This window comes from Chrysochloris asiatica, unplaced genomic scaffold (genome assembly GCF_000296735.1).
Source record: "Chrysochloris asiatica unplaced genomic scaffold, ChrAsi1.0 scaffold00053, whole genome shotgun sequence".
Taxonomy (NCBI): Eukaryota; Metazoa; Chordata; class Mammalia; order Afrosoricida; family Chrysochloridae; genus Chrysochloris; species Chrysochloris asiatica.
Genome location: NW_006408571.1, coordinates 18074283 through 18100467, shown reverse-complemented (window position 1 = coordinate 18100467; position 26185 = coordinate 18074283). Strand labels below are relative to the sequence as shown.

The 26185-nt window shown below is 48.0% G+C and overlaps 1 protein-coding gene across 1 annotated transcript in view; it reads right to left on the bottom strand.

Moving 5' to 3' along the window:
• The window catches only part of COL15A1 (collagen, type XV, alpha 1), a 73427-nt gene that overhangs the window by 13415 nt on the left and 33827 nt on the right, over window positions 1-26185 (bottom strand). Inside the window, exons 10-28 of the mRNA XM_006863193.1 lie at window positions 25356-25454; window positions 23565-23690; window positions 23008-23070; window positions 18636-18671; window positions 17728-17868; window positions 17473-17541; window positions 17177-17212; window positions 16977-17060; window positions 14662-14727; window positions 12408-12443; window positions 10481-10543; window positions 7528-7596; window positions 7404-7439; window positions 6537-6590; window positions 6377-6436; window positions 5048-5116; window positions 4881-4922; window positions 2640-2685; window positions 395-475 (exon numbers count right to left, since the gene is read on the bottom strand). Of these exons, the coding sequence (XP_006863255.1) occupies window positions 395-475; window positions 2640-2685; window positions 4881-4922; window positions 5048-5116; window positions 6377-6436; window positions 6537-6590; window positions 7404-7439; window positions 7528-7596; window positions 10481-10543; window positions 12408-12443; window positions 14662-14727; window positions 16977-17060; window positions 17177-17212; window positions 17473-17541; window positions 17728-17868; window positions 18636-18671; window positions 23008-23070; window positions 23565-23690; window positions 25356-25454 (1276 nt within the window). The remainder of the gene's footprint in view (window positions 1-394; window positions 476-2639; window positions 2686-4880; window positions 4923-5047; window positions 5117-6376; window positions 6437-6536; window positions 6591-7403; window positions 7440-7527; window positions 7597-10480; window positions 10544-12407; window positions 12444-14661; window positions 14728-16976; window positions 17061-17176; window positions 17213-17472; window positions 17542-17727; window positions 17869-18635; window positions 18672-23007; window positions 23071-23564; window positions 23691-25355; window positions 25455-26185) is intronic.

Genomic DNA, 26185 nt, shown 5'->3' with positions numbered 1-26185 from the left:
CAGAGCGACACTACTTTATATAAACATCTTTATATGGGTGTAGGCACAGAAGGGGACCTTTCATAGGAGACCAGAGTTTGGGAAGGGAAGCTGTCCCGTCTCCTCACCACAGTGTGTTGGGTAGGTATTAGACTTGACAGAATGTCCCTTTGGTTTTCTGATTCCAAAGACACTGTAGCATGTTGACAAATCTCTGGCTGAACATAAAGTAACAGGACTTGTGGCCTCTCCTGACAGCCTTCTACCTGACTATTCCACACCCGTCACTGGGCCTCTCTAGACCTCAGTGGAGCTTGACATCAGGGGAGTAATGTAGTTAGTCTGACTCTCAGACTCAGTTACAGGTCTCAAGAACAAAACCCAAAGAAAAGATCAAGAAGAAGAGTTAAATAACCTGGTGGTCCTTGGGCTCCTTGGTCACCCTTTTCTCCTTTTGAGCCAGGAAGACCCCAGGAACCTTTTTCTCCTTTAACACCTGTCAAAAAAGAAATACAGTAAAACATAAGAAGAAGACTGTGGAAATTACCTTCATTCAATGTAAAATCTTTCTGAGACAAGTCTTTAAAACTGAGTCCCTTGAGCAAAGTCTATTCAAACCAACATGTTTAAACAAACGAAGGCCTACTGACAAGTCACTAGGTATAAAACCCTTTGTTGAATCATGAGGAGAGCAGAAGGAGATGCATCAGACACAACTCCCAACCTTGAAAAGCTCGGGTTTGTTAGCAAGTCAGACAGAGCTAATGATAATGTGGGGCTGATGCCCAAATCCTGAGATGAAAAAAGTGCTGTCATTAAGACACCAACCAGGCATCAGGAGAGCCCAGCAGAAGCTATAATTAACTCTCATGTACGTGGGCTCTGTGGATACAGACTAAGACTCAACCCCAGGCCAACCTTCCATTTCACCTCATTCATGCCTGGCGGCATGATAGTGTATGGAGAGAAGAAGCTTCTAGTTGGTGACTAGGAGAGATGAAGAAGCTTCTAGTTGGTGACTAGGACCCACAGCGGATATCTGATCACTCCACTTACATGGTTAGTTAAACACCAACAGTGGCCCCCCTCTCCCCGCCATGATTGCCAGAAACACCATTTCCACAGAACTGGAGTTACAGCCACTCCTTCTCCCCAACTCCTCATGTGGGAGTGGAGAACAGGCAGGTGCTTTTTAGAATGGGAAGTTACTCCCCTTCCCCACAATGGTGGGTGGTATGGACACTAGACCAGACAGACAGACATCCCTTTGAATTCCTGGTTCTCAAGATCTCAATAGGTGTGAAAGAGCAACTCATCATTGCTCTGCAGCCTAGAGATGGAGGTATGGGGAAGCGGGTGGAAGAGAGGCTTGTAGGCTTAGGTTTCCCTGACGTGGGAGAGGGGAGGCATGTGGTATGGTGCTGCCTTCCTAGGATCATGGGAAGATGCTGGGGAGTTGCCTGAGCCTGAGGACCTAACAGTGGGGCCTACAACAAGACCCCAGACAGTGGTGGGGTGACCAGAGAGGACAGCACGCTCGTGGCTGCTGGCTTTAGATCAAGAACAAGATCAATGCTTTAGATCAACCACCCACAGTGAGGAGGACTCAGACTAGGCAGGGCCTATTATCTCTCCTTCCTTCTAGAGAGTCCCACAGAACTACTGGGGATCTGAGAAAGCAAAACTAACTTCATCCCTCCTCTCCCAGGTCCGCCTGCCTTGTCTCAGAGGAGATGGGAGAGCCCTGAACTGGATTTGAACGTGGAACAGTCTAGGCTTGGGTGTTTGTAACAGACACTGACCAAAAAACGAGGGGACCTGAGATCATCCATGGCCACTGGACAGGCTGGGGGTAGCAGAGACTAGATCTGCCCCCGTTTCAACTACAGATAATCAAACTCCTTAATCAACGTGGGGACGAATGGCATGTCAGGATATGGGAATCAGGAGGACAACAGTGATCTGCAGGTTTCTGCCTCATGGCCTAACCTTCTTTGTGTTGTAGATAACCTCCAAGAGATCATGGAGATACTGACACTTATCAATCAACGGTCCAAGCCAGTGCTTCTCATCACTGATTGTGCTTACTCCTCACCAGGCTGGGAGCTTGTTCAGAGGCAGATGTGGACTCAGAAGGTCTGTGGAGGAGCCTGAGACTCCGCATTTCTTACAAGCTCCTAGGAGATGCTGGTGCTGCTCCTCCAGAAACCCTTCAAGGTAAAGGTTTGCTAGGCCCCCACGCCCCTTCCCTGGATTATATCTCTTGGCATATTGCATTATGATTATTTTTTAATAGTTTCACCTAACAGATTCTAAAGGCCTGGGTGACAGGAACAGGGCAGGGTTCATTTGTTTCAGCTCAGTGCATGGGATAGGACCAGACAAGGAGTAGATATCAGTGACAGTTTTATGAACTAAAAAAACAACAACAGATCCCTGAAAACTAGGAGGTTCAGCCAAAGTGTGCAGAACAGAGGTGTGTGACAGAATTCAGGTGTGCCCCAATTCCACACCTGGACTCAGTTTCCACCCTTCCACACCTCCAAGTATGCACACAGTCTGTTCTGACCTCCTATTCTGCACCCAGCACTGGACAAATGGAAACCACCTTCCCCAGAAAATGTCCCCGAGAAAACTAAGGTGAAGAAGGGCTCGTGTACCATGGAAGGTGATGAGTTCTGAATTCCCAAGCTGAGTGGTGTCCACCTGAAGAGAGAAAAAGGGAAGGTCAGATATCACAAACCCTTCCCTGGTGTTTACATATTCATGTATCCACTGTCCTGGGTGGGAGGCAGGATGGGAAATGTCATGGAAGCAGGCCTTCCTTTGGTTCTGGAGCCCCAGGATGTCAGAGGGTCCCCTTCTCTGCCACTAGCAGCCCTTGATGTACAGGTATTGTAGGCCTTCAGCTGGGAGACCCATCAGGTAGCTGGGCTGGAGTACACAGAAGTGGCTCCTGCTGACCAATACCTCAGCACAGAGGAAGCTCAATGCTGTAAGACAACAAAGCCTAGCAAGGCTGTCCTGGCTAACAGTGAGCATCCTTGGATTCCTTACTTACCAATTAGGACTGATTCGTGTGAGGGGTCACGTGTCCCAGTGATGTACCAGCCATGAAGCTGGGCCAGCTGGTAGCTCTGCTTTTGTGTATCATAATGAACTGAAGGAGTAGGTGTATTGGTAATTTGTAAGGGGCTATCGTCAGATTTGGGGTGCTATTCTGGACTCCCATAAAGTGTTAAGAATATGGAGTCCCAGCTTTTCTAGAGAACACACCTTCCCCATGTTTTCTCCATTTCCGTATTTATTAAAACAGAACCACCTGCAACCCTGCTTATACGAGGAGGCTCCAAAAAGTTAGTGGAAAAATGGAATGAAATGGTAATGGAATTTCCCCCATGAACTTTCTGCAGCCCCTTTTTATGAGTAAAGTGATCCCTGGAGCACCAAGAGCCTTCTGTTCTTATGGGATGAGGGTCACCAAGAAAAGATAGAGTGTGTAAGAGCTTTCCAGGAAACGATTTCTAGGTTAACAATGAAGGCTGCAGCACCAAGCTGGTATCGTGCAGCTCTGCTGGTAAGTTCCTCCACCCCAGACCTGAACTGTCTATTGCTGTGGTGTTGGAAGCAGCTGGCAGAAGAAGGTTGATAAGAAATGCCGGATGTCAAATGAAGCATTTCGTTTTCAAAATGTTCACTTGGAAAGCTGGTCATCAAACACCCATGCCCCAGGTGCCATGGTCTCCAGCTAGGCAAGCTCCTAAAATGCTTTGTCCCCTGCCCTCCAGGTCAGCGTTTCTGGGCCCAGGGTGAAGATCGGTGCCTCACAGGTCAGCTGTGGACAGATGTCTAGGCAAACATGCAGTCACACTGCGTCATCTAGAAGTCTCTGACTCAAGCCTCGTCACTACCTCTGACAAACATCAGCTATGACCCCACGTCAAGGGATCTTCCAAAGTGTCATTTGTAAGCTCCCAGGAGTAAACACCATGCCTGGCTAGTTCAATCCCGTGTCCCCAGGGCCAAGGAGGATTTAGCCCCGGGTGGGTTATTGCTGTTGCTAAATGCTGTCGAGTCTGTTCCAACCCATAGTGACCCTGTATAGGATTTCCAAGGAGCAGCTGGTGGGTTTGAACTGTTGTCCTTGTAGTTCCAGTGTTGATCTGGTGCCGGGCTGGTGTGCAAGAATATTTATTGGGTGAATGGTCCATGATGAAGGCCTGTGCAGAGAGAGGCCCATCTTCCCAGGGTTTTTTCACAGAAATGGGACTCTCTTAATCAGAGTGAAAATGTGGGGTCTATTACACTGACTATCCGGAAGACCCTTCTACTACAGAGTGTCTGTATCTGCTGGATGGTCAGGAGGCCCAGGAGCTGGCCCTGGCTCTCTCATGTCCTCACTGGGTGACCTCAGACAAGTCAGTTAGCTTCTCTGAGTGACAGTCTGCTCCCTCAGTCTACCATGGGAGCAGCCACTCCATCCTCTCAGAGTCATGTAACATGATGATAGAGTCATTGGTAGACTTCAGTCACTGCAAAGACCACTGGGAGACATGACTTTCTACATTTTAAAAGTTTTGTTGTTGCGGCTGTCATTCTCATCTGTATTTTTAAGCGCCCTCTTTTGTATTGTTCCAAGCCTGAGGCCAATGTACCTACAATAAGAAAAGGTCTTGTCTTTTCAATTACTTTAGAAGATGCCTGCTGGCTGCATGCCTACGCAGAAGATCCAGGATGTTTCACTGCCACTGGGCATGATCTAAAAGCTTCTCATCCCTTAAACACAATATGAAGGTGCTAGAAGACATCCCAGAGGACATTCATGGAGAGAAGGGGCCAAAACAAAGATTGATCTTTTTCTCCGAGTTGCTCTTCAAGACAGTGACTAAACATCGACTTACTGGCATTTTGCAGTGTGGCCGGGCAGGTACTGGGAAAACAGCCTGTGGACAGTGAGAACAAGAGAGATGAGCCATCAGTCCACCGGACCACAGGACACCAGTCTCCAGTTTCGGAGTCCAGCAGCCATTCCGTGCTTCTGGACTCAAGGGCCTCTACCCCTACTTACTCCTTTGATGTTAACCACAGCTCCAGGTGGTCCCGGGGGACCTGGTGGGCCAGGTAAGCCAGGTGGGCCCTGAGGAAAGAAAGTGCAGGTGGTGTCAGTGCAGCGGCGGCAGACTCAGGACTTGGGGGCACAAGGAGGAAAGTAGGGTCCACCAAACCCGACTAACATCTTCCTTGGGTAGAGCAGTCCCCTTTACAGATTTCCCGACTATATCGTGATACAGGGAGAATCCTGCTTTACAAAAGCAGATCATGAAGTTCAGAGTGGGGAAGCGATGTGCTCAAATGGCACACGGCAGCTTACAGCAGAACTGAGGTTGGAAGCCAGCTTTTGGCTCCCAAAACAGTACACAGTTGATACTGTGCTGACTCTCAGTCGGCTGTCCTGAGTGTGGATATGGGTGAGCACGCGGTCCCCTCACATGATGCACTGCATGAGAGCCTGCTGAACCAATGCAAAATAGTTCACTCCTATGAGATACCAGAGTCATTTTTAAGACTGGGTCACTCTGGCCTCAATACCATGCATTTTTTCACTTTCAAACCTGGAGCCCCAGCAGACCCTTGCTGCAGGAGGAGTGGGTCCCATGTAGAAGCTGTATTGATCACCCCAGATTAAAGAATCTGTGTGTGGGTTTGAAGAGGAAACAATATTTCTTGAATTCGGGCCATATAACAGGACGAATTAACTTTTGCATGTCCCCCTTTCTCTTGTGTAAATAAGGATCCCACAGAGTGTCTCATAGGGTAGTTATTACCAAGACTAAGTGCCTTTAAAAGCACTTTACACAGTGCATGGGACATAGTAGGTGCTTATTAAACACGGCTTTCCTTCTTCTAGACCCTATACCTGCTGACATCCCAATGGGCTGCCTTCCTGTGAGGCCCTGCCTAAATAGTTGATGTGCCTTTGATATTCACTCACAAACATTTTACTGAATCACTTCTGATGTGTGAAGTTCCTGGGAAGTTCAAAGGAGGCCAGAGGGGGCATTTTATCACTAGAGTCAGAAGACTTGGGATTTGAAACCAGATTTCCTAACTACACCCAGGGCCCATTTCCACCACCCTCTTGGGTCTGGATGGGGAAGCTCATGCTTCCTGAAGCTGCTTTAGGTGAGAGACCCTCCTGAGAGTGAGCAGACAGCTGGGCTGGGACAGAGGATCTATGCAGGTGGCAATGGTGAAGGAAGGAAAACATTCCTGAACATTCAGTTGACAACCCATTCATCGGACTTCCCCTCTTTCCCTCCGTGTACAGAGCCCCCCCACTCCCCAGCTCCACCAAAGGCTGGGGGTGGGGGGTGGGGGCTGTGGTTGTGGCACTTACCGGCATCAGGACCCCTCGATCTCCTTTGGCACCCTTAAGGCCATTTAGTCCTGGGCGACCCTGAAACCCACATGAGACAATTTAGCAAACCCATTGCTCACTGGTCAGCCTGACCCACACAGCCTTCCTTTGCATCCCATCTGAAGACACTGATACGTACAGGCCGTCCGGGGAGGCCAAATTCTCCTTTATGTCCCGGTGGTCCTTTGGGGCCCTACGGGCAGAACAAATACAGGATTAGGGAAGAATTGAAAAACTCAAGGTCTGTGGAGACGGGACTCCCTCCCCTGCTTGCCTATTTGGGCAGTGGTGATGTTGAACCACGAGTAGGAGGAGGACGGATGGATGGAACCACCAGCCTGGCTCTTTGTCTCCGTGCTTCTCTCTTCACCACGTCCCACCCTCCTGCTGATTCTACCCCCTTCCAGACCCTGGAACTCTCTTATCAGGACCAAAACTAAGGAGTATGAAGTCAGTTGCTCAGTTTCAGCTCCCAGGTAGGCTTGTGCTAGGCCTGCTCAGAACATGTGGATCAAGGCCCTGGTTTCATGCCCCCAGGCTCACATGACCCCCATTCTGAATGACACATCCCCTTTCTCAGCCCTCACACCAGCCGTGCCTGAGACCTCACTTCAGGAATTGGTTGCAGCCTTGCTGCTCCCTGCCCCTAAGGACTAAAGTCTTGTCCTGGCATCCCTGTCTCCCCGCTGAAGTCTTGATCTCTGGGCATAGCCTCTTCCAGTGTAGCTGCCTGGACCCACATGCTTCTAAAGCCACTCCTTCCTCCAGCCTCTGCAAGACCCCTCATGCCCTCCGGGTCAAGGATGTACATTACTTAGCCTAAACCGCCACGGAAGGTACACCTCTTCCCAGAGGATGCTCCATCTGGGGTCTGGGCCCACACACTCCTTCAGCTAGGTCTGCACATTGTACCATACAACTGGGATGGGGAACTCCAACAGGGCCAAGTGTGCCAAATGCTTTGGGTCCCAGTCCAGACCCAGCTAGAAACAGTCAGTCTCCTTACCATTGGCCCAGGGGTTCCGTGTGTTCCAGGTTCACCCTAAAACAGAGACGAACACTACTTGAGGCAGAAAGGAGATGGGAAGCCAAAGCAGATGCATGCCCTCAGGGTCTGGTGACACAGTTACCTTTCTCCCCTTCAGTCTTTCTACAGGAACGTCCCCAGTCAAGATGGCGCCCGGCTCTCCTTTCTCACCCTGCAATTCAGAGAACCTTTCAGTGAGGTTTAGTCTCCTCGCCACCTCGTCCAGCCCGTCACTAGGGCTTCACACCTTCTACAGCCCTGATTTCTCTTGCCTTCACCCCACCCACCCAACCCCATTGTTTAGATATCCCCTCCACTACAGCAGACAGACAATTGCCTAGCTGACTGAGGTCCTCCAAACTACTCCCTCCATGCACGTCAGAGTTTCTGTCCATGGTCTTCCGAGTCCCTACATGGCTCCCTCCCACCCTTCCAGATCCAGTCCCAACATGGTCCTCTCCACCCTTTCTTAGACAACACCCCTCCACAAACTTCTTCTTTCCAAAGAAATATATTTGGTGGCTCACATTCCTAACAACTCAACTTGAGGTCTTCCCCTACCAAGAATTCTTTATTCTTGTTTAAACAACTGAAACTGGGAAAGGAAAGGAGGTCTAAACACCAAGGCCTCTCTCCATGTAGGTGCTCCCTGTCTCCACATGGAACTTTGTTCCCCTGTGCACTACTCACTCCGCCAGGCAGTGGGAAATGGGAGAGGTGGGCTGGCTGGCGGCAGGAATACAGGGCCCTGCTCTGAATGGTAGCTTCAGTAGAGTCATCTGAGAAAATATGTAACCAGAGAGCAAGGCCAGGGAGAGAAGCCATTTATATCACTCAGACTTGGGTCCCAAACTTTAGTGTGGGCCCTTGAGGAGCTGGTCCACAATGAAGATTCCTTTCAGCAGGACTGGGAGCCATCCAAGACAGTAGTACCAAAGTCATCAGAGCAGCCAACCAATCCTGCTTCATCCCCTAAAGGCCACACTAGATACCCAGATCTTACCACTCCGCTGGTGAGGAAGGGAGTCCTGAGCACGCCAGCAGTAAGAAGCAGCAAGCACAAAAGCATTAGAGGCAGAGCGAGAGAAAGCACATGTGCTGAGATGGCCGGAGCAGAGCTGTCTTTCATGGTGGCAGGTTAGTGGTGGGCGGCACACAGGTAGGTCCCTCTAGGTCCATTTGACCGCACCACATGAGAAACAGTGCATCTAAAGCAAGAGCCACTTATGCTTTCATAAGAGACATCCTGGGCCTCCTCCCAAGCTAGAGCTGCCCTGGCCAGTACTGTCTCCTCAGCCCTATGGCCACAAAAGCATCCCAAGATGTCATCCCCAGGCAGCACCAAACACAGGCCCCTTTGCCTAGCACATTGAGTCTTCCATCTGCTGGAACTGTAGCCCAGCAGACATTGGAACTGTCGGCCCCTCCTTGGGGGACACTGGCAGAATGGTGGGAGGAAAGGGAAAGGGCAGAAGTCTTATGCTCCCTTCTCTAGGAAAGCACACCCACCCTCTTGGATTCCCCAGACTTTCCTTGCAGTGATCTGACTGGCTTTCACAGCCTCCATCACACAATGACCATACTCCTTGTTGGATCTTGGCATATCTACTTCTTATATATTATTTCTGCATCCCTAATACCTAGTATAGGAGCTCTGTTAGTATAGTGGTTATGAATCGGGCTGCAAACCTCAGGGTCAGAAGTTTGAAACTACCAGCAGCACATAACCACCACCACCAATACCTAGTATGGGATCCTCGTATGGCATTGTAGGATAATCACTGGACTGCTAACGACAGCGTCAGCATTTCAAACCTAATCATCACTCCTCGGAAACCCTACATGGGGCCACAATGATTTAGAACCGACTTGACAACATTTAACAAGAATAACTCTGCCTAGTATAAGAAGTCCTAGTGGCACAGTGGTAAAGTGCTTGGCTGTTAACCAAAAAGGTGACTGTTTGAACCCACCAGCCACTCCATGGGAGACAGATGTGTCAATCTGCATCTGTAAAGATGACAACCTTGGAAACACTATGGGCCAGTTCTACTCTTTCCTAAAGGGTTGCTGTGAGCTGGATTTGACTAGATGCAATGGGCGTGCCTTAGACAGAAATTGGCTAGTACACTTCAGGGAATCAGTGTTGTCATCAAGTGCTGAGTTGGTTCTGACTCATAATGGCCCCGTATAGGGTTTCCAAGGAGTAGCTGATGGATTTGAATCTCCAACTTGGTGGTTAGCAGTCCAATGCTTATCCTGCAGTGCCACACCAGTAGACAGATGGATAGCTGGATGAGTAAATGGATGAATGAATGAATATAAAACTTCAAGTCTTTAATATGTTTGTAAACAGCACCTTCTATAAAAATCTGCGAAGTCAATTCAAGAGGTGCGTGTGGAAAGGTACAAATGGAGTCCGTGAGAGCTCATAGGGAGTGCTCTGCATGCTAAATACTATTTCCAAAGATTGTGGGCCAAGATTGCCATTCAACCCAAGTGCCCCAATGTGTAATTTCTAAGAATTACCATTGATGTCATTCACTAATGATATATTCTCTCATTCAATGTATATTTTTGAGGCCATTTGTGTGTCATGCTTGATTAAGCCCTGGAGTTATATAAGAGACACTAGCATGAAGCCTTCTCTCAGAGTGTGTATATTCTAACTGGGATCCCCAACAGGCAGTTTTGTTGTTGTTAGGTGCAGTTGAATCAGTTCCGACCCACAGAGACCCTATAAACAACAGAATGAAACACCACCCAAGTCCTGTGCCAACTTCATAAACAGGCAATTGTTGTTAAGTGTGGTTGAGTCAGTTCCAACTCATAGTGACCCTGTATAGGGTTTGCCAGGAGCAGTTGGTGAATTTGAACCTCCAACCTTGCAGTTCAAACCAACTTTATAGTCCAGTGCATTACCCTGCAGCACAACACCCAGACTGCAACTTAATGAATAGTAGCACAAGAAAGTCTTCACAATTACTTTCAGTTCATTTGAAATGGTTAGCAAATTCTGGAACACAGTTCCACTCAGATACCTGTGTCTCTCTTACCTGTTCTCCTTTGAGTCCTGGAAATCCAGGTATACCAGTGTCCCCTTTTGGTCCTCTAGGGCCCTAGAAGGAATTGTTGGAGGGTTTTTTGGTTTCTGTTTGTTAAGATTAAAATGCTTCAATCAATTAGAAATAATGTTATAATTATTTTCAAAAAGTAGAAGAGCAGAGATTATCTTTCTTCAGTTAGGTGGAAGGCACAATGTGCCACAGCATTTTCTTGAGTGGTCTAGAGTTGTAGTCTGGTAGATGGCTCAGAACTTCTCTGGGGAACCTCCATCCCTTCACATGCGGGTGCTACTGAAACAACCTCTGACCTGCTTTTGCGGCCTCAGCTCACAGGGCTCTTCCAGGCCATTCTGCAGCCCCAGCCCATTCATCTCCCTGGACTCCTTCTCCTTTGCTGGATCCTCACAGTCCAAGCATCTTAGCCTGACATCCCAAACCCACCCCAGCCAGGCCTGCACACCTCATCTTGTGTTCTACCTCATACCACCAGGAGTGATTTCTTTCCTCTGAACCCCCTGTTCTGCCCACTACCCTGCCAAGAATGCTCATCTCCCTCTCGGCAGAGCCCAAAAGTGCATACTTTTAGATTCCTGGTCATGACCTCAGCTCCAACAGACACTAAATGTCTGCAACAGTGACTCACACAGCAAGGTCTTCTGCCCCTAAAAAGATATTTCAACACTTCCCTGCAATTTAACTTTTCACAAGTTCCTATCTCATCTCTTGGGATAAAGGGTGAGTTACCCACCAGAACAGTGGCTTTCAGATATCTGTTATTTTTTTTTCATAATGAAACTCTGTGTTTATTTTTTGTTCAGATAAATTCTTTTATGGAACCCCAGTATACAAAGGAGGTCAAATGGGAGCGTCCCTTATTGGAAAGCTGGGGTCTGGAATCTGCTTCACCCTCTCCTAGCACCCTGCAATGACCCTAAAGGAGCCTGGGGAACATGCTCCAGGTCATGGGGCGTCAAGCTGGGGTTGAAGCTGGAGCCCAGAAACCTAACCTCCTCACTTCCTAACCCTGGGGCCTTCTCAGTGGCTGCCTTTCTTCTCTGTCCTTGAATATCTAGTTCACATGGATTTTTAGCAACATCATAAGATAGGGTCCTTTAGTAAATGGCCCATGTACAAAAAAGCATAAAGAAACAGAAAAAAAAAATCACTCATAATTCCACAATCAAGAACCAATTTCTATTATACTTTTGATCCATCTTCTTCATTGTTTTCCGGAAGCAGAAGCTGTCACCTGTTGGCATTAGATCTTTCAGAGGGAGCCCCAGAACCACTCATTCTGTATCTTAAAGAAATGCTGCAAGTCCTAAAAGAAACCTGGAGCCAGGTAGGTGGACCTAAGCAAAGGCTCCAACTTTTAGATAAAACTTTTTACAAAGAAATGCATTTTCATCTTGTGTGGTGGACACACCACAGTGAAGCACACAGGCAACTACTTCTTTATTCCTGCCTCCCTCAGGCCTATTAGAATAGAGCTGTGGAGCTCTGTTCCTTTGGGGACTTCCACAGACTTGATCTACTTGAAAGGCTTGACTCATCCACTTGCTTTTTGAGGAAGTCAACTTGAGTCTGCAGTGGATAGAGACCCAAGCTTCCAGAAGCTGTTCACACTATAGGTGAGAACAAAGGACAAGAGGCAAAAGTAACCAGAACTCAAGACAGAAAAGAACCACAGGAGATGTGAAAAAACAAAACAAAACAAAAAACCAAAGCCTTATGGGATTCAAAAAAGAGAAGGTTCAGAAAGGGGCAACAAGGAAGGTTAACACAAACAAGATGGCACTAGACGTTAAGTGTGCAGAGATGGAGGACGACATCACTCCAGGTGGAAGGAATGGAATGAACAAAGACATGGAAGTAGTAAAGCCATGGCACATATGGAAGAGAGCTACTCGGTACTTACTGGAAATCCTGGCAGCCCAGGCATGCCCTCTGGCCCCTGAGATACACCAAAGGCAAAGTAGGCCAAATTTTAGAGGTACAGCAAGAACACGATCTACTCCCTCCCAGCACCTTCCAAAGACCTAAGCATTTTCCCCTATAAAGGCTCACAGCCCATTGTGCAGAGGAGGATTCTGAGGCCCACTAGTCACATGGCTTGTTGGAGCAGAGCCCAAAGTTTCTCAGGCACCCAGAACCTTGGCTCCTCTGAGTTACATGGCAGATAGTTGTGAAACTTGTCAATATCTCATCCAAGCCCTCTTCTGTGAAGCTGCTCATTGTCTGAAACCTCTCAGGGCTCTGATGCAGCACTTAGGACCTTGGTAAGTATCCTTATTAGAACATGTTCCTTAACTCTGAGCAGTGTGGCCAAGGTGTGTGTGAATGAGGTGGTGATTTGGGAGTGGAAATGGGGGCATGTTTGCAGGACTCCGTTCTTTTTCCTTATAGGAGCCAGAAGTCTTCTTCTACCCATTTGAAAATCCCTGAGACACAGAATTCACTCCACCTGGGGTGGGATCCAATGCCATCAAGTCAATTCTGAATCATAGTTACCCGATGAGTACAACCACCCCATAGGGTTTCTCTGGAGTCCTGGCGTGGTGCTGTGGGTTAATGTGCCAGACTGCAAAGCCATCTGAGCTGCAAGGTTGGCGGTTCAAGCTCACCAGCTGCTCCTCGGAAATCCTATACAAGGTCACTATGGGTCGGAACCGACTCCACAGCACTTAACAACAACAACAACATAGGGTTTCTGAGACTAAACTTTACAGGAGCTGCCAACTCACTGTACCACAAGGACTCTTTGCAGCTATGAAAGGCTTATGGATTTGGCACAGTATGGAGAGGGCTTGAACGAGATATTGGCAAGTTTCACAACATACATGTATGCAGTGGGACAAGGAAGACAGGGTCTGGCTAGGACTAGAATTGTCCCTGATAGGGAACTGCCCCCAAGTAGGAAAAACCATGAGAAACCACTCAGGATGGAGGGGCCTGCAGAAGGCTTGGATTTTTCCAAGTGAACAGTGATGTCTATGGTCTAAACTGAGAGGGAGGAAGATTACAGGTGAATACAACAATACAGGCAGGGTCCAGGAACTATGGAACAGTGATGCCAATCTTCAATTTCAGGTTTGTCTGTGTTTTACTTCAGTATCAATCTATCACCAGAGCCTCCAACACACTTTAGTAGAAACAAAGACCCTACGTGCACGGACTTTGATTTGTGGGCTAGTTTATTTTGTTGTTGTAGCTAAATGCTTTCAAGTCTTATTGGAGTATTTTTTATTGTTTTCATAAAAATCAAGTAAAGGGTATCCCCCTGGAGACAGAAGATGCCCACAAACACAGGTCACGCAACACAAATGGCAACTTGGCTCCAGAGAAGCCTCCCAGATGTCTGCAGAAATGCCTCCCTAGACAAGGATGGGGCCGCGGGCCAGCCTGGTGGTATCAGCAGACACCTGGATTGCTCAGCCATGGAAGGAGAAGTCTTGTGGGCCTATGCAGAGGGCCTCTGTTTACAAAGCAGCTCCACACCTGTCACCTCTTATTAGCTGCCCCAAAGACTGGTGAGATATTGCCAGAGAGGAGAATCCGAGGCTCAAAGTAGTGTGTGGTGGAGCTGGGGCTGAACTCCAAGGGACCCAAACCAGGGCTCTTTCCTCTATCCCCAGTTGCCACTTAGCAGGCACGGATCCATGGCACAGACTAGAGGAGGACACTGCCTTCCTCTTCAGCCCTGTCTTAACCACGGACCCACATTGTGGACTTCAGCATGTGACTGAACTTCTGTGTCAGCTGCCTGATCGCTTAAAATGGGGCTCCAAAGGCCAAGGCAAGTCATGCTCCCTTCCTAGGCCTCAGTATCCCCATTAGTATAATGATAGGCTCTTCCTGGCCTGTGAAAGGAGGTAATGCAAATAAAAGCAGGCCAAAAGCATTGCACAGACCTCAGTTTGCTTGTTACTACTGTCCTGAATTCCAAGCACACCTGCTCTGTCTCTGAAGTGCTCGATCCCCCTGAGGAGGCTGACGACTAAGCATTACCAGGTTCCTGTGAGTTACTATCCAAAACGGCAAAGTTCACTCCTATGTTCCCATTCCCATGTTAGCTTCAGGAGCTAACAGGGTTCCAAACCAAGCCCAATCTGTTTCAATAGGGACAGGGGCAGCTGGGTAGGAAGCTCACTCTAGGGCAGTTTTATACACACCGGAGGCCCGATGAGTTCAGGAATGTCAGAGAAATTCATGAAGCCTTGAGTGATATTGATTAAAGCCTGAAAGAGAAAAAGAAATCAGACAATGAGGACAAAGAATGGCATGTGTCCAGCCTTGTTTCTGACTGCGAGACTTTAATTAAAGTGACCCAGCGGGACAGGGAATGGACAGAGCTAAATCAGCCCACCCACCCGAATCACTTCTTCTAGAATAGCCCTGAGCCGCCTTATCACTTTCGTCTTTTAATTAATGTTTAAATTACACAGTCTATGAATGTATTCTCCTTTTAAAAAATTTAAACGCACATCCCTCCCATAGAAAATATGTAGTGCTGTTTTGCACATTTCTGTATATGTTGTGTGTGATTAGTTTATTTAAATGGCATCAGACTGTATGTATTATTCTTCAACTTACTTTTTTCACTCAAGCATATAGCTTGGCAATCTTTCCACATGAAATTGTCGGCTATGGACAGTTCATGTTTTAGCAGACTGCCAAAGAGCTGTCCAAGAGGGCTGTGCAATTTACACTTCCACCAGAAGCAACTGAAAGGACCTATTTCTCCTCATCTTCACCCACATTTGATACGCTTTAATCATCCTTTTGTTGTTATTTCAGTCATTCTTTTTCCAGCTATTTGGAGGTTTTTGTCTTTTTGGCATCTACCAGTATGACATCATTTCTCTCAGGAGGGCCACGACTTTTCACAAATGTGATGTCCTAATACTAAGTGGGCAGCCATCTGGCCCCAGCTGCCATTCCAACTTTCCATCCCTCACCACTCAATCCATGCCAGTCAGCTTCTGTGCCTTGGACACACCCTCATGTTCCTACCTCTGTGGTCTGGCTCAGGGTGGCCCTGAATTCCTGTCGTCCATGCCATGGAGTCCTGGTGTGGCACTGCAGGATTAGCACTGTACTGCTTACCACAAGGTTGGTGGTTCAAACCCACCAGCTAGCTGCTCTTTGGAAACCCCATACAGGGTTGCTATGAGTCAGAACTGACTTGATGGCATATAACAACAACAACATGCCAACCTCAGCTTTCAAGTCCCTGCTCCAAGACACCTCCTCCAGAAAGCCTTCCTTGATCTCTCATATCTTAAACCATCTTTTCTCTCATTTGGTCATTTATGTTTCTTTGCCTCTCCATTACAGGACTATATGGTCATTCTCTCCTGCTGCACTGGGGGGTTCTGGAAGATGGGGACTGTGTTTGACCTAGGCACTCACAGGGCCTAGCATGGGACCTGATATGGAGTGTACACACAGGGGTGTTTGCTGTTGCTGTGTAGCGCCCAGTGGATTCTGAAAAAGATTACATGACCGCTAACATTCCTTTCTGCTAACAGTTATGTAGCATGCACTGTGTGCCAGGCACTGGAACTCAGGATGAAAGGACCCTTGGGAGCATGTGGGGGAGACGGGCCTGAACACAGACCTGAAGGAAGGGGTGGGCGGTCCTGCTCTGGGAGGCCTGTCCTGCAGACATCTTAATGGTCACACATTACTGACTTCCCTATTGATGAGGCTGTGGGTAGGGATTCTTCTCTGTCCACTTCACTTGACACCTTTGACATGAAGGGGTTTCATTTAGTGACTTCTCTTGGCCTTTGACTCCACTCCTGGGTGGTAGTAGTGTATCTGATTGACAGTATGCGTAAGTGTAAGCGGGTATGCTCAGTCCAGCATCACTTAACTTTCTTTCGGGATCCACCTGCCTCCAGAGAGCATGTCCAGGGACGGATGGGCAGGTCTGCAGGATATGGGGTTCAGTGAGCAGGAGCATTTGCCTATCCCATAGGCTAAGTCCTTTGACTTCACCTTTAGTAATAAAGGTGGTGTTTGGGATATTTTATTTTCTTTCTCCACTTGTTCAATATTTGGCTTCCTCAAGGCCTCAACACCTCTCATGCTCCTGGCTCAGTTTTGAGTTTGTCCCCATGTGGTGTCAGCCAGAAGAATGTTCTGGAAGCACCATGAAAGAGGGGAAGGGAGAGGAGAGAGGCTGGCTGGTAGAAGTGCCTGGCACCCATGCCCACTCTGTGCCTCTGCATAACAGTAGACAAGTTGTGTTCAACCTCCTCCCACTTAGTTGTTGTTGTTAAGTGCCACTCAGTCAGTTCTGACTCATAGAAATCCTGTTTGGGGTTTCCAAGGAGTGGCTGAGGAGTTCAAACTGCCTTCCTTGCGGTTCAAGCAGACCGAGGTTCAGTGCTTATCTTACTGCACCACACCAGGACTCCCATCTTCCCTTTATCCAGGCCAAAAATTACATGAACCAAGCTCCAATCAGGATGATACTCACACTAGGCAAAATCTCGATGCGCCCTGGCGGCCCCCGGGGCCCAGGGGGTCCCATATTACTGACTCCATCCATTCCCCTGTCACCCTAGTTCCAGAAATGAGAAAAAGAAGATCCACTGTAAATGGATAATGCTCCTAGAACCAGGCTGAAAACACACTCCCTGGGCCCCCCTCCTCCCCACCTCAGATCTGTGATCTCACCTTGGGTCCCTGGTCTCCTTTTTCTCCTTTAAGACCCTGAAAAACAAACACACAAGATAACAACAACAAATTATTTGGTTTTCTTCTATTCACTTTGCTCATTTATATCCCCCATCTCTCCCTAAATTACCACTGACAGCATCCCAGACAGTGGGAACAAAGTCTGAAGGAAAGGCCACCCCACAGAGAGTGAGAAGACCAGCTGCTGAAGGGGATGTGTCTCCCATCCTGAGGTCTCTAACTCCAGCGTGACAATAGGAAAATCCTCATAGAGAAAGTTTCAAAAATCAACCTACACTAGACACTGTTGGTCGGGAGATTCTGGGTTCGTTCAACAGCCTGATGTTTCCAGAGCCTTCACTATCCTATGAAAGAAGAAAGAATGACAACTTCAGCAACAGGCACCATGTCCTGGGATCTACCTGTGCCAGGTGTGGTGTTGGGAGCTGGGATCCCAGAGGAGGATGAGTGCAGGCCCACCCTAGGACCAGCCTCCTCTCCAGTAGCCGTTACTGTACATGGTTTTGTAACCACAGAGAGGGGGTAATGACCTCAAATCCAAGTCCGACATCACATCCAGGGCCAGGGGGGCCAGGTGGTCCAGGTGGTCCTGGGGGACCCATGAGTCCTGGGGTGCCAACTTGTCCGTTCTTGCCCGGGGGGCCTGGTAAGCCTCTGTTTCCGGGATCACCCTGCAAGAAAGAGGACAAGTTGATGACCCAGTCCTGCATTCACTTGCAGGAGAAGAGTGCTCGCCTGAGTCAGAGAGGCATTCTTTGAACTTAATTAGGTTGATGAATTCCCTGCTTGGTGCTGCTTCAGGGTACAGAGCAGCTGTCTTGCTAATTGGCATTTCTCTTGGAAAGAAGCTGCTTGGAGCATCTGAATGCACTTGTGGGGAGAGGGTGAGATAGGAGAAAACCTCGAAGGGAATTTACCCCCAGTTGCTAGGCCTCCCCTGCCAAGTTCCATTGAGATGGATTTCTCTGCCCCATGACATGGATACATTCAACAGTCCAGCCCAACAGTCCAGTTACAGTGAAAGAAAGAAAGGTGCTGTCTAGGAAGATTGAAAGCACCGTGAACCGCAGGCAAACCAACAGATCTGTCTTGGGAGAGATACAGCCCAATGCTCTGTAGATGGGAGGATGACAAGATTTTATCAATGGTACTCTGAACATGAGGGAGGAGGGACCAGTCCCTGGAGCAGAACATCAGGCTTGGTTAAGTGACGGTCAGTGAAAAAGAGGAAGACTTTCAACTAGCTGGACTGACTCAGTGGCTGCAACAACGAGCTCAAATGGAACAATTGTGAGAATGGCACGGGACCAAACAGTGTTTTGTTCTGTTGGACATAGGGTCATTATAATGGCACCTAGCAACAACAACAATGAAGAAAGGAAGGAGAGGAAGAAAAAGAAACCTTTATTTTAAATTTTTTTTTTTTTTTTTTTTTTACCTTTTTGCCAATTGAGCCATTAGGCCCTCTTGCTCCCTGAAAACAAAAAAGAAAAAGTTAATGAAAATCTAAGTCATATATATGTGTAATCAATATATAGCTCATGGTGTCCCAGTGACACTGTATAGGGTTTCTGAGGCTGTCAATCCTTGTGGGAGCAGGAAACCTCATTTTTCTGCTGCACAGTGGCTGATGGGCTTGAACTGCTAACTTTGTGGCTCACAGTCCAGTGTTTATCCTATAGAGCCACTCAAATATCTCATTGTTGTTAAATGACATCAAGTGGGTTCTGACTCACAGCGACCCTATATAGTGTTTCTGAGGGATGGCTGCTAGGTTTGAACTGCCAACCTTGTGCATAACAGTCCACTGCTTATTCTACCATGCCACACCAGGACTCCACATATCTCGTAAGTAGGTATAACAAATATATATCTCATATGTATAGTGAATATGTATCTGAAGTTGTGGTTGTTGTTAAGTGCCACTGAGTCAGTTCTGACTCATAGTGAACACCTGTATAGGGTTTCCAAGGAGCAGCTAGTGAGTTTGAACTGCCGACCTTGCAGTCCAGTGCTTTATCTCACAGAGCCACTACAGGACTCTATTTACCTCTTGTTATTGTTGTTGTTGCTATGTGCCATGGAGTCAGTTCTGACTCATAGCAACCCCGTACAGGGTTTCCTAGGCTGTAAATCTTTACAGGAGCAGAAAGCCTCATCTTTCTCCCACAGAACAGCTGGTAGTTTCAAACTGCTGACCTTGTTGTTCGCAGCCTGATTCGTAACCACTATGCTATCAGAGCTTATGTATGTATAATGAGCACATGCAACAGAGGTAAGTAAATGCAGACTATGGACTCGAGTGACAAGGTATGAAACTGGGACTCTGTCCTGATGTTGGTGGTATCTCAAAGCCACGGAGCTTGGCTTTGAGATACTGAGTCCCCTGTGCAAGGCATGCTGAAAGCTGCGAAATCTGCTTTTCAACTATCCGCTCATTGCCTGCTCAAGAGTAAAAGCCAGGGAGAAGTCACACAGGGGAAGGATCCTTTGGCGCATGTTAGTGTGCTAGGGAAGTCCCCTTCCCCACCCCACCGTGATGAAGGGGAGAACTGTTTCCTCTACTCTGAGCTAAGTGAAGGGGCTTCGATAGCGTGCATGTATCCACTAGAGTCTGGGAGACGTGTGGAATGATGAGGATTCTCTTCTGGAAACATCTGGGGGTTGGATGTGGGTCCCACAGAAAGTAGCCAGCTATGAGCGCTGATCTCTGAGGTTGGGGTGCATTGAATTGCTGCACCCAAAGTCCACTTCGATGCTGGCCTAGCCTAGGCTAGGTGCCCTGCAAGTGAGGAGGGAGGCAGCTTCCATGGAAGCCTGAGGAAAGACATCGGTGGAAGGCACTGACTGGGCAAGAAATGAGTTCCTTGTCACAGGAGGTATGCAAGCTGAAGAGCAAATACCACTGATGGGAGTGTCACTGGATCTGATGTTGTACACATCCCTGAGATTATTTATTTTCGTTCCCATGTATTTTCTTACGCGTGTGTGCTGTTGTGTGTACTATTGTTTGTTTTTGGTTAAAGTAAATATATTTGGAACAGAACATTTGCTATTTCAACATTATTCTCAATTGCAATTTGTTGTTGTTGTGTGGGATCCTGTATAGGGTTTCCAAGAATGACAGGTGGCCTTGCGGTTAGCACTCCAGTGTTTATCCTACAGTGACGGTAATTGTGTGCATCAGGTTGTGAACCATTATCCTTCCCAACTTTTTCCTATGCCCTTAATAGCAGCTTGGTGTCTCCTAAGCAATGGGCCTCCTTATCTCCTTTGTCCTTCCCACCCACTGTTGGTAACCACTAATAACCTTAGATCTGTATTCATTTGCTTGTTCTAGATCTTTCCTATGAGTCAAATCCCATAACATTTGTCCTTTGTGACTTCACTCAACATGATTATTTTCAAGATTCACTCATGTTGCAACGTGTATCAGGACTTGATTTCTCTTTATGGCTGAATAACATTCCATTGTGTGTATGTCCCACATTCTAGGTACACATTCACCAATGTTCAGGACGGTACTATTCACAACAGCCCAAAGATGGAAACAACCTGACTCCCTATCAACAGACAGCTAGATAAGTAAAATGTGGTACATATCTGCAATGGCTTATCACTCAGTTATAAAGAGAAACACATTTGCTTTCTGTATCCTACACATCTAGATCAAGTTCCTTAGTTTCTTTTCACAGTGTCATGTGTAAGGTTTCCTTCAGGCTCTCTCAGAAGGAAAGACACAAACTTCTGAGTCCTTCAAGGGTCTGCTTTTACTTGACCAGAAAGCATCATTCAAAACAAAGCAATCAAACCCGCTGCCATCAGGTTGGTTCTGACTCATGGTGACCTCATGTATATCAGAGTAGAACTGCATCCTTAGCATTTTCAGGGCTGTAACCTTTCAGAAGTAGGTTGCCAGGACTTTCTACCGAGGTACTACACCTTGGTGGCTACCACAAACCTTTTGGTTTGTAGCCGAGTGCTTACCCATTTGCACCATCTAAGGCTCCTGAGGAAACATCATGTACACAAACACATTAGGAATACTGACACATTTCAGACACCAACAAGCACAATTCTCTCCCACAACTCCCTGGGGCAAAACCCTACAGCACAGCTCACAGCTGGGTCTCTGAGTGTACTTGTGTGGGGGCTGCCCATGGATGTGGGTGTAGGTAGTTTTCAGTTCAACACCTGGTTAGTAAGTAGGAGAAGTGAGGTGGGAGGAAGCTGGTAAGAGGGACAGATAAGCTGAGCATGGGTCTGTGATGTTTCCTGCAAAATTTAATTTCGAGTGAAACAGTGGGTATGTGTAAAATGAGTTCTCAAAAGCCTGACAGTTGTTTCCTTTTTCTGTTTCTGAGAAATGATCTTCCTTGAAAATCAAGTTACTGTTTCAATTAAAATCAACACCCTTGAGAGCTGACTGAAGGCGGGGATTCAGTCTAGTGAAAAAGGATGACTGTAGGCAGTTGGCATTTTCCATGTTTTCATCCAGGAGGGTGTACAGAAGACCTTTCCATTCCCCACCCCAGTTGGGAGGGACCCTCCTCCAGAGGATTCCAGTTAAACTCCAGACTCTATCATTAGCATGTGCTCACTGTATCTTCATGGCCCCCTTTGCTGCCATAACAACCTCATCCCCAAACTGGGGACACCCAACTGGGGACTTCCAGACGGAGGGCTCCAGAGAATGAAGGCACCAGAGACTCCAGGAATGGTGGATGAAAATGTTTCAGCATCTGGGGAAGTGTCACCCAGTCATCCAATGCTAATAATGGCTGTGTGGGCTCTGAGAATACAGGCCATGTGCCTCCTATTTGCTGGGGTGGGAGCACACACCAGTGTCATTGGTTTACAAGGGGCCATAGCAGAGTAGGTGCTGTACTGCTGAAGGGATGAGGAATATTTTCCACTCATCAGCTGGTGTGGAGAGCTTACCAGAGGACATATCTGAGAATGAGGAAAGGGAAAGGGAAAGGACATCCCAAACATCAAACTATGCACAAAAGCCAGGAGGCTGGAAAGAGAAGCAGGCCAGAGACTTTGGGTTGGGCTGGCTTTCAGGCATGGACGTCACAGAGGGAGGGGTGGAAGATGGACTAGGAAGGCAGGCCAGTGCCGATGGTGAAGGGACCTGAGGCCAGTTTGTAAGTTATTAGTGGTTACTAGGTGTGGGTGGGAGAGTGGAGGAAAAGGGGATTCACTGCTTTGGAGACCCTGAGCATCTGCTGAGGGTAATGAAACAGCTGGGAATCAGTAATGTTGTTGCTTATACAATATGATGGATGCAATTAATGCCACTAAACTGCACACGTGAGGAATGAACAAATGACAAATGGTTTGTTCCAAACATGGCTAGGGCTTTGTCCTTCAGGCAGTGATGTTTTCCTAGTGGACAGAGCAGTGCCTGCTGACCGGATGAGGAAGTGGGCAGCCCAGTGAAGGAAGGACCGTGGTTAGAGAGAGTGGGGCCCCAGTGAGGAGCCAAATTTGAGAAAAGGTGAAGTCTGAGCAGGGTGCAGAGAAAATGAGGGGTGGGGAGGGCTGGGCCAGTGATCGCTCTGTTGGTAGAACGGAAGTGGGAAGGAGAGTGAGAGAGTCCTGATTTTGAACCCAGTGGTGTTGTCTCTGAAGCTGGGGACACACAGAAATGGAGCTAGAAGAGGCTCAGTCCAGGTTTGGGCATACTGAACCAGATGATGGGAGCCAGAGACGGAGATGAGCAGCCAGGACAGGGGAGCTACAAGTTAGAAAGGATGTGTAGGCCCAGCGGCTCCCAGGTGTCGGAACCTCCCACCTTCTGTTACCTTTTCCCCTTTCATCCCTGGAAGACCGGAGGCTCCATCAAGTCCAGGCTCTCCCTCTGGGCCCTGAGAATATCAACAACAATCAACTCACCATATCTCTGGTAAGAATAAAGAACACAGGGTTGGGAGGACCCAATGGGTGAGGCCAGGGGGACCCAGGCTTTGTGCCAGGTCCATGGAAGGCCAGTGTCTGGCCATGGTGAGGACACCTCTGGACAGTGTATGTCACTCCTCTGTGGGTGGAAGATGCTTCTCTGGGCACGGTTAGAATAGATGGTCTCCAAGGGTCTCCCAGCCTGGGCCAATGATTCTGTGATCCTGCTAGTGAGTGTTTCTGATACTGACTTAGATGCAGCAGCAAAGTAACGGATTTTTCTTGGCACCTCTTCTCATGAATCTTAGTCATGACTCAATGAGGAGGATTTCTGTTTACAAACATCAGCTAGCTGCTCTTTCCCTGTGTGAGCCTCAGCCAAGGTTGGGGATCTCCAAGCCATACTACCTCCCCCACTAACAGGAAGCCCTGTGGCCAAAGGGAACAGACTTCAGATGCTCACCGGGGGCCCAGGTTCACCAGCCGCTCCATCCTCACCAGGAGATCCAGGAGGTCCCATGAAAACATCAGCTCCTGGTTTTCCTGGAATCCCAGGTGAGCCAGGTGGGCCTGGGGGGCCTGGTGGACCCTGGAAAACAGACACTATGAGAAATGGAAAGTAGGGGAAAGGAGGTATAAATAAATATATACTAAGTACATATGTGCTCTGCACCCTTTCCATTCCTTACAGTGGAGGTTGTTGTTTGTTAATAAGTGCCGTCGAATCAGTTCCAACTCATAACAACACTGTATAAAGTTTCCAAGAAGCAGCTGGTGGGCTTGAACTGCCGACCCTGTGGTTCGCAGTCCAGTGCTGATCCTACAGCACCACACCAGGAGTCCTACAACAGAGGTTGTTGTTGTTGTTAAGTGCCGTTGAGTTGGTTCTGACCCATAGCGACCCTGTACAGGGTTTCCGAGGCTGTAAATCTTTATGGGAGCAGAAATCTTCATCTTTCTCCCGCGGAGCAACTGGTAGTTTCGAACTGCTGACCTTGAGGTTCACAGCCCGATTTGTAACCAGTACGCTACCAAAGTTCCTTACAACAGAGGTGAAGATTGGCATTGCCACTTTGCATATGGGGACACTAAGGTTTGTGAGATGACGTGATTTACTCCAAGGTTCATACTCACATGGTTAATTAGTGCAAGAGCAGATATTTGAATCCAGGGCATTCTGACCCCATTATTTTATGTTTGTGTGTATACAGTTAGATGTGTGCCTGTAACAAAAATCCAGTTAGAATCCTCAGGTGCTCTGGATAATTTAGTTTTCTGGTTAACTGAGGGCTTCAAATGAAAACTGCCTATTGTTTTAACCCTTGCTAAAAATCTTCCTGAAATGTACCAGTCTCATTGACCTCTTGCTGGGCTCCTGTTGCCAGCGAGAAGCCCCATTTGGCTCCTGATTCACTCATCCAGAGAGACCAAAGCCCTTCTAGGATCAGGCAGAAGGACATTCAAGGACAGCCTTCTAGAGGGGACTGGGCACAGGTAGTCAGCTCAAAGGAAGGCTGAAGATGAGAGCAGGCTAGTTTAGAGAGAAACCATAGAGTCCCGCTTTGGGCAGGAGCCAGGGAGGCTAGACGTGCCAACGAAGGCAAAGGGAGCCAGACAGACAAGGAGACAGTTAGATAGCAACTGAGGTGGAGGCTCAGGGTGCGATTTCAAGGAAGGTCAGGACCTGAAGTGTGAAATGCGGCCCAGTCTCTCTGGTGTATAAGGAACGAGAGGAGAAGTGCCGTCAAGTGTCCTCTTGCTGAAGGCTGTGGAGGAACAGCCCACTCCACAAGGCTGTCAGGGTCCTGAGAATGAGCATGGAGCTCATACTTACTTAAAACATTGTTTGTAGAAGTGGAACATTTCAACAACATACAAACATAGAGAAGAACGTATAATGAACCCATCACTGGTTTTAGTAATCATCAGTGTTGGCCCATCTAGTTTCATCTATGACCCAACTCCCACGTCCTCCCCTCCCAGAAGGACCTGAATGAAATCCCAGACACTAGGTCACCTACTTCATCACACCAAACTAAGCCCACTGCCATCAATCCAATTCCAACCCTAGCGCCCCTGTAGGTCAGAGTAGAACTGCTCCTTAGGGTTTCTGAGATTAACTTTTTACCAGAGCAGGCAGTCTTATCTTTTTCTCACAGAGTGGACTGGTGGGCTTGAACCACCAACCTTGTGTTTAGCAGCCCAACGCCTCACCCACTACACCATGAGTGCTCCTTTAACCCTTCATACTCACTCTTAATAGCTCCTCACTGTGCACCACATCACCAGAGCCGGAGCCGAAGTCCAAGCCTGAGCCCCAGGCTAGGCCAGAGCCCTCAGCCTCCACCCCCACCTAGAAAGAGAAAAAAATTCCACAAGTTGGCTTTCAGTGCCATTCTCCAAGGACAGCCATGTTGACCGGCAGCTGTTAACCTGTTCTGTAGCCTTATAGCTTCTGCACCCAACTTTCTTTCTGGTCTGTTCACTCCCACCTTTCTACAGCTACCCTCCTTCCTCACTTCTCCCAGGTGTGCAGGCACATAGTCAGTCTTTTAATAAACCACCCTCCCCTGCATCCTCAGCCCCCTACTCATCCTGCCGGCCCAGTTCTCTGGTTACCTCCTCTGAGAAACCTTCCCCACCCATCTTCAGGTGGAATGCACCCATCTCTGTGCCCCACAGGCCCCTCATGAGGTCTCAATTTGTTGTCATGACCGTTGGCTCAAAACTTAGTTTTACAAGTGCTTGTCAGTCCCTTGAAAATGGGCCACTTCAAGGAGAGGTCCAATCCCGAGGATACCTCTTGGCGCACAGGCTGAGGGCAAGGCTGGCCCCAAGAAGGCACTCAGTGTATACCTGGTGAATGGCATCAAATTCTCACAAAGAAGAAAAGGTAATTTTCAAAACATTTCCCTGGTGCCTAATTCATAAAGACAGGAACAAGACAAGGACTAATCCAATCAGTGAAAGAACAGATGTGGAGCACCGGTGAGAGGTCAGGCTCTGTGTGTGTGTTGGGGGTGTTACAACTGGGCTGGGGCATCACAGTGACGTGTGTGTGTCGGGGGTGTTACAACTGGGCTC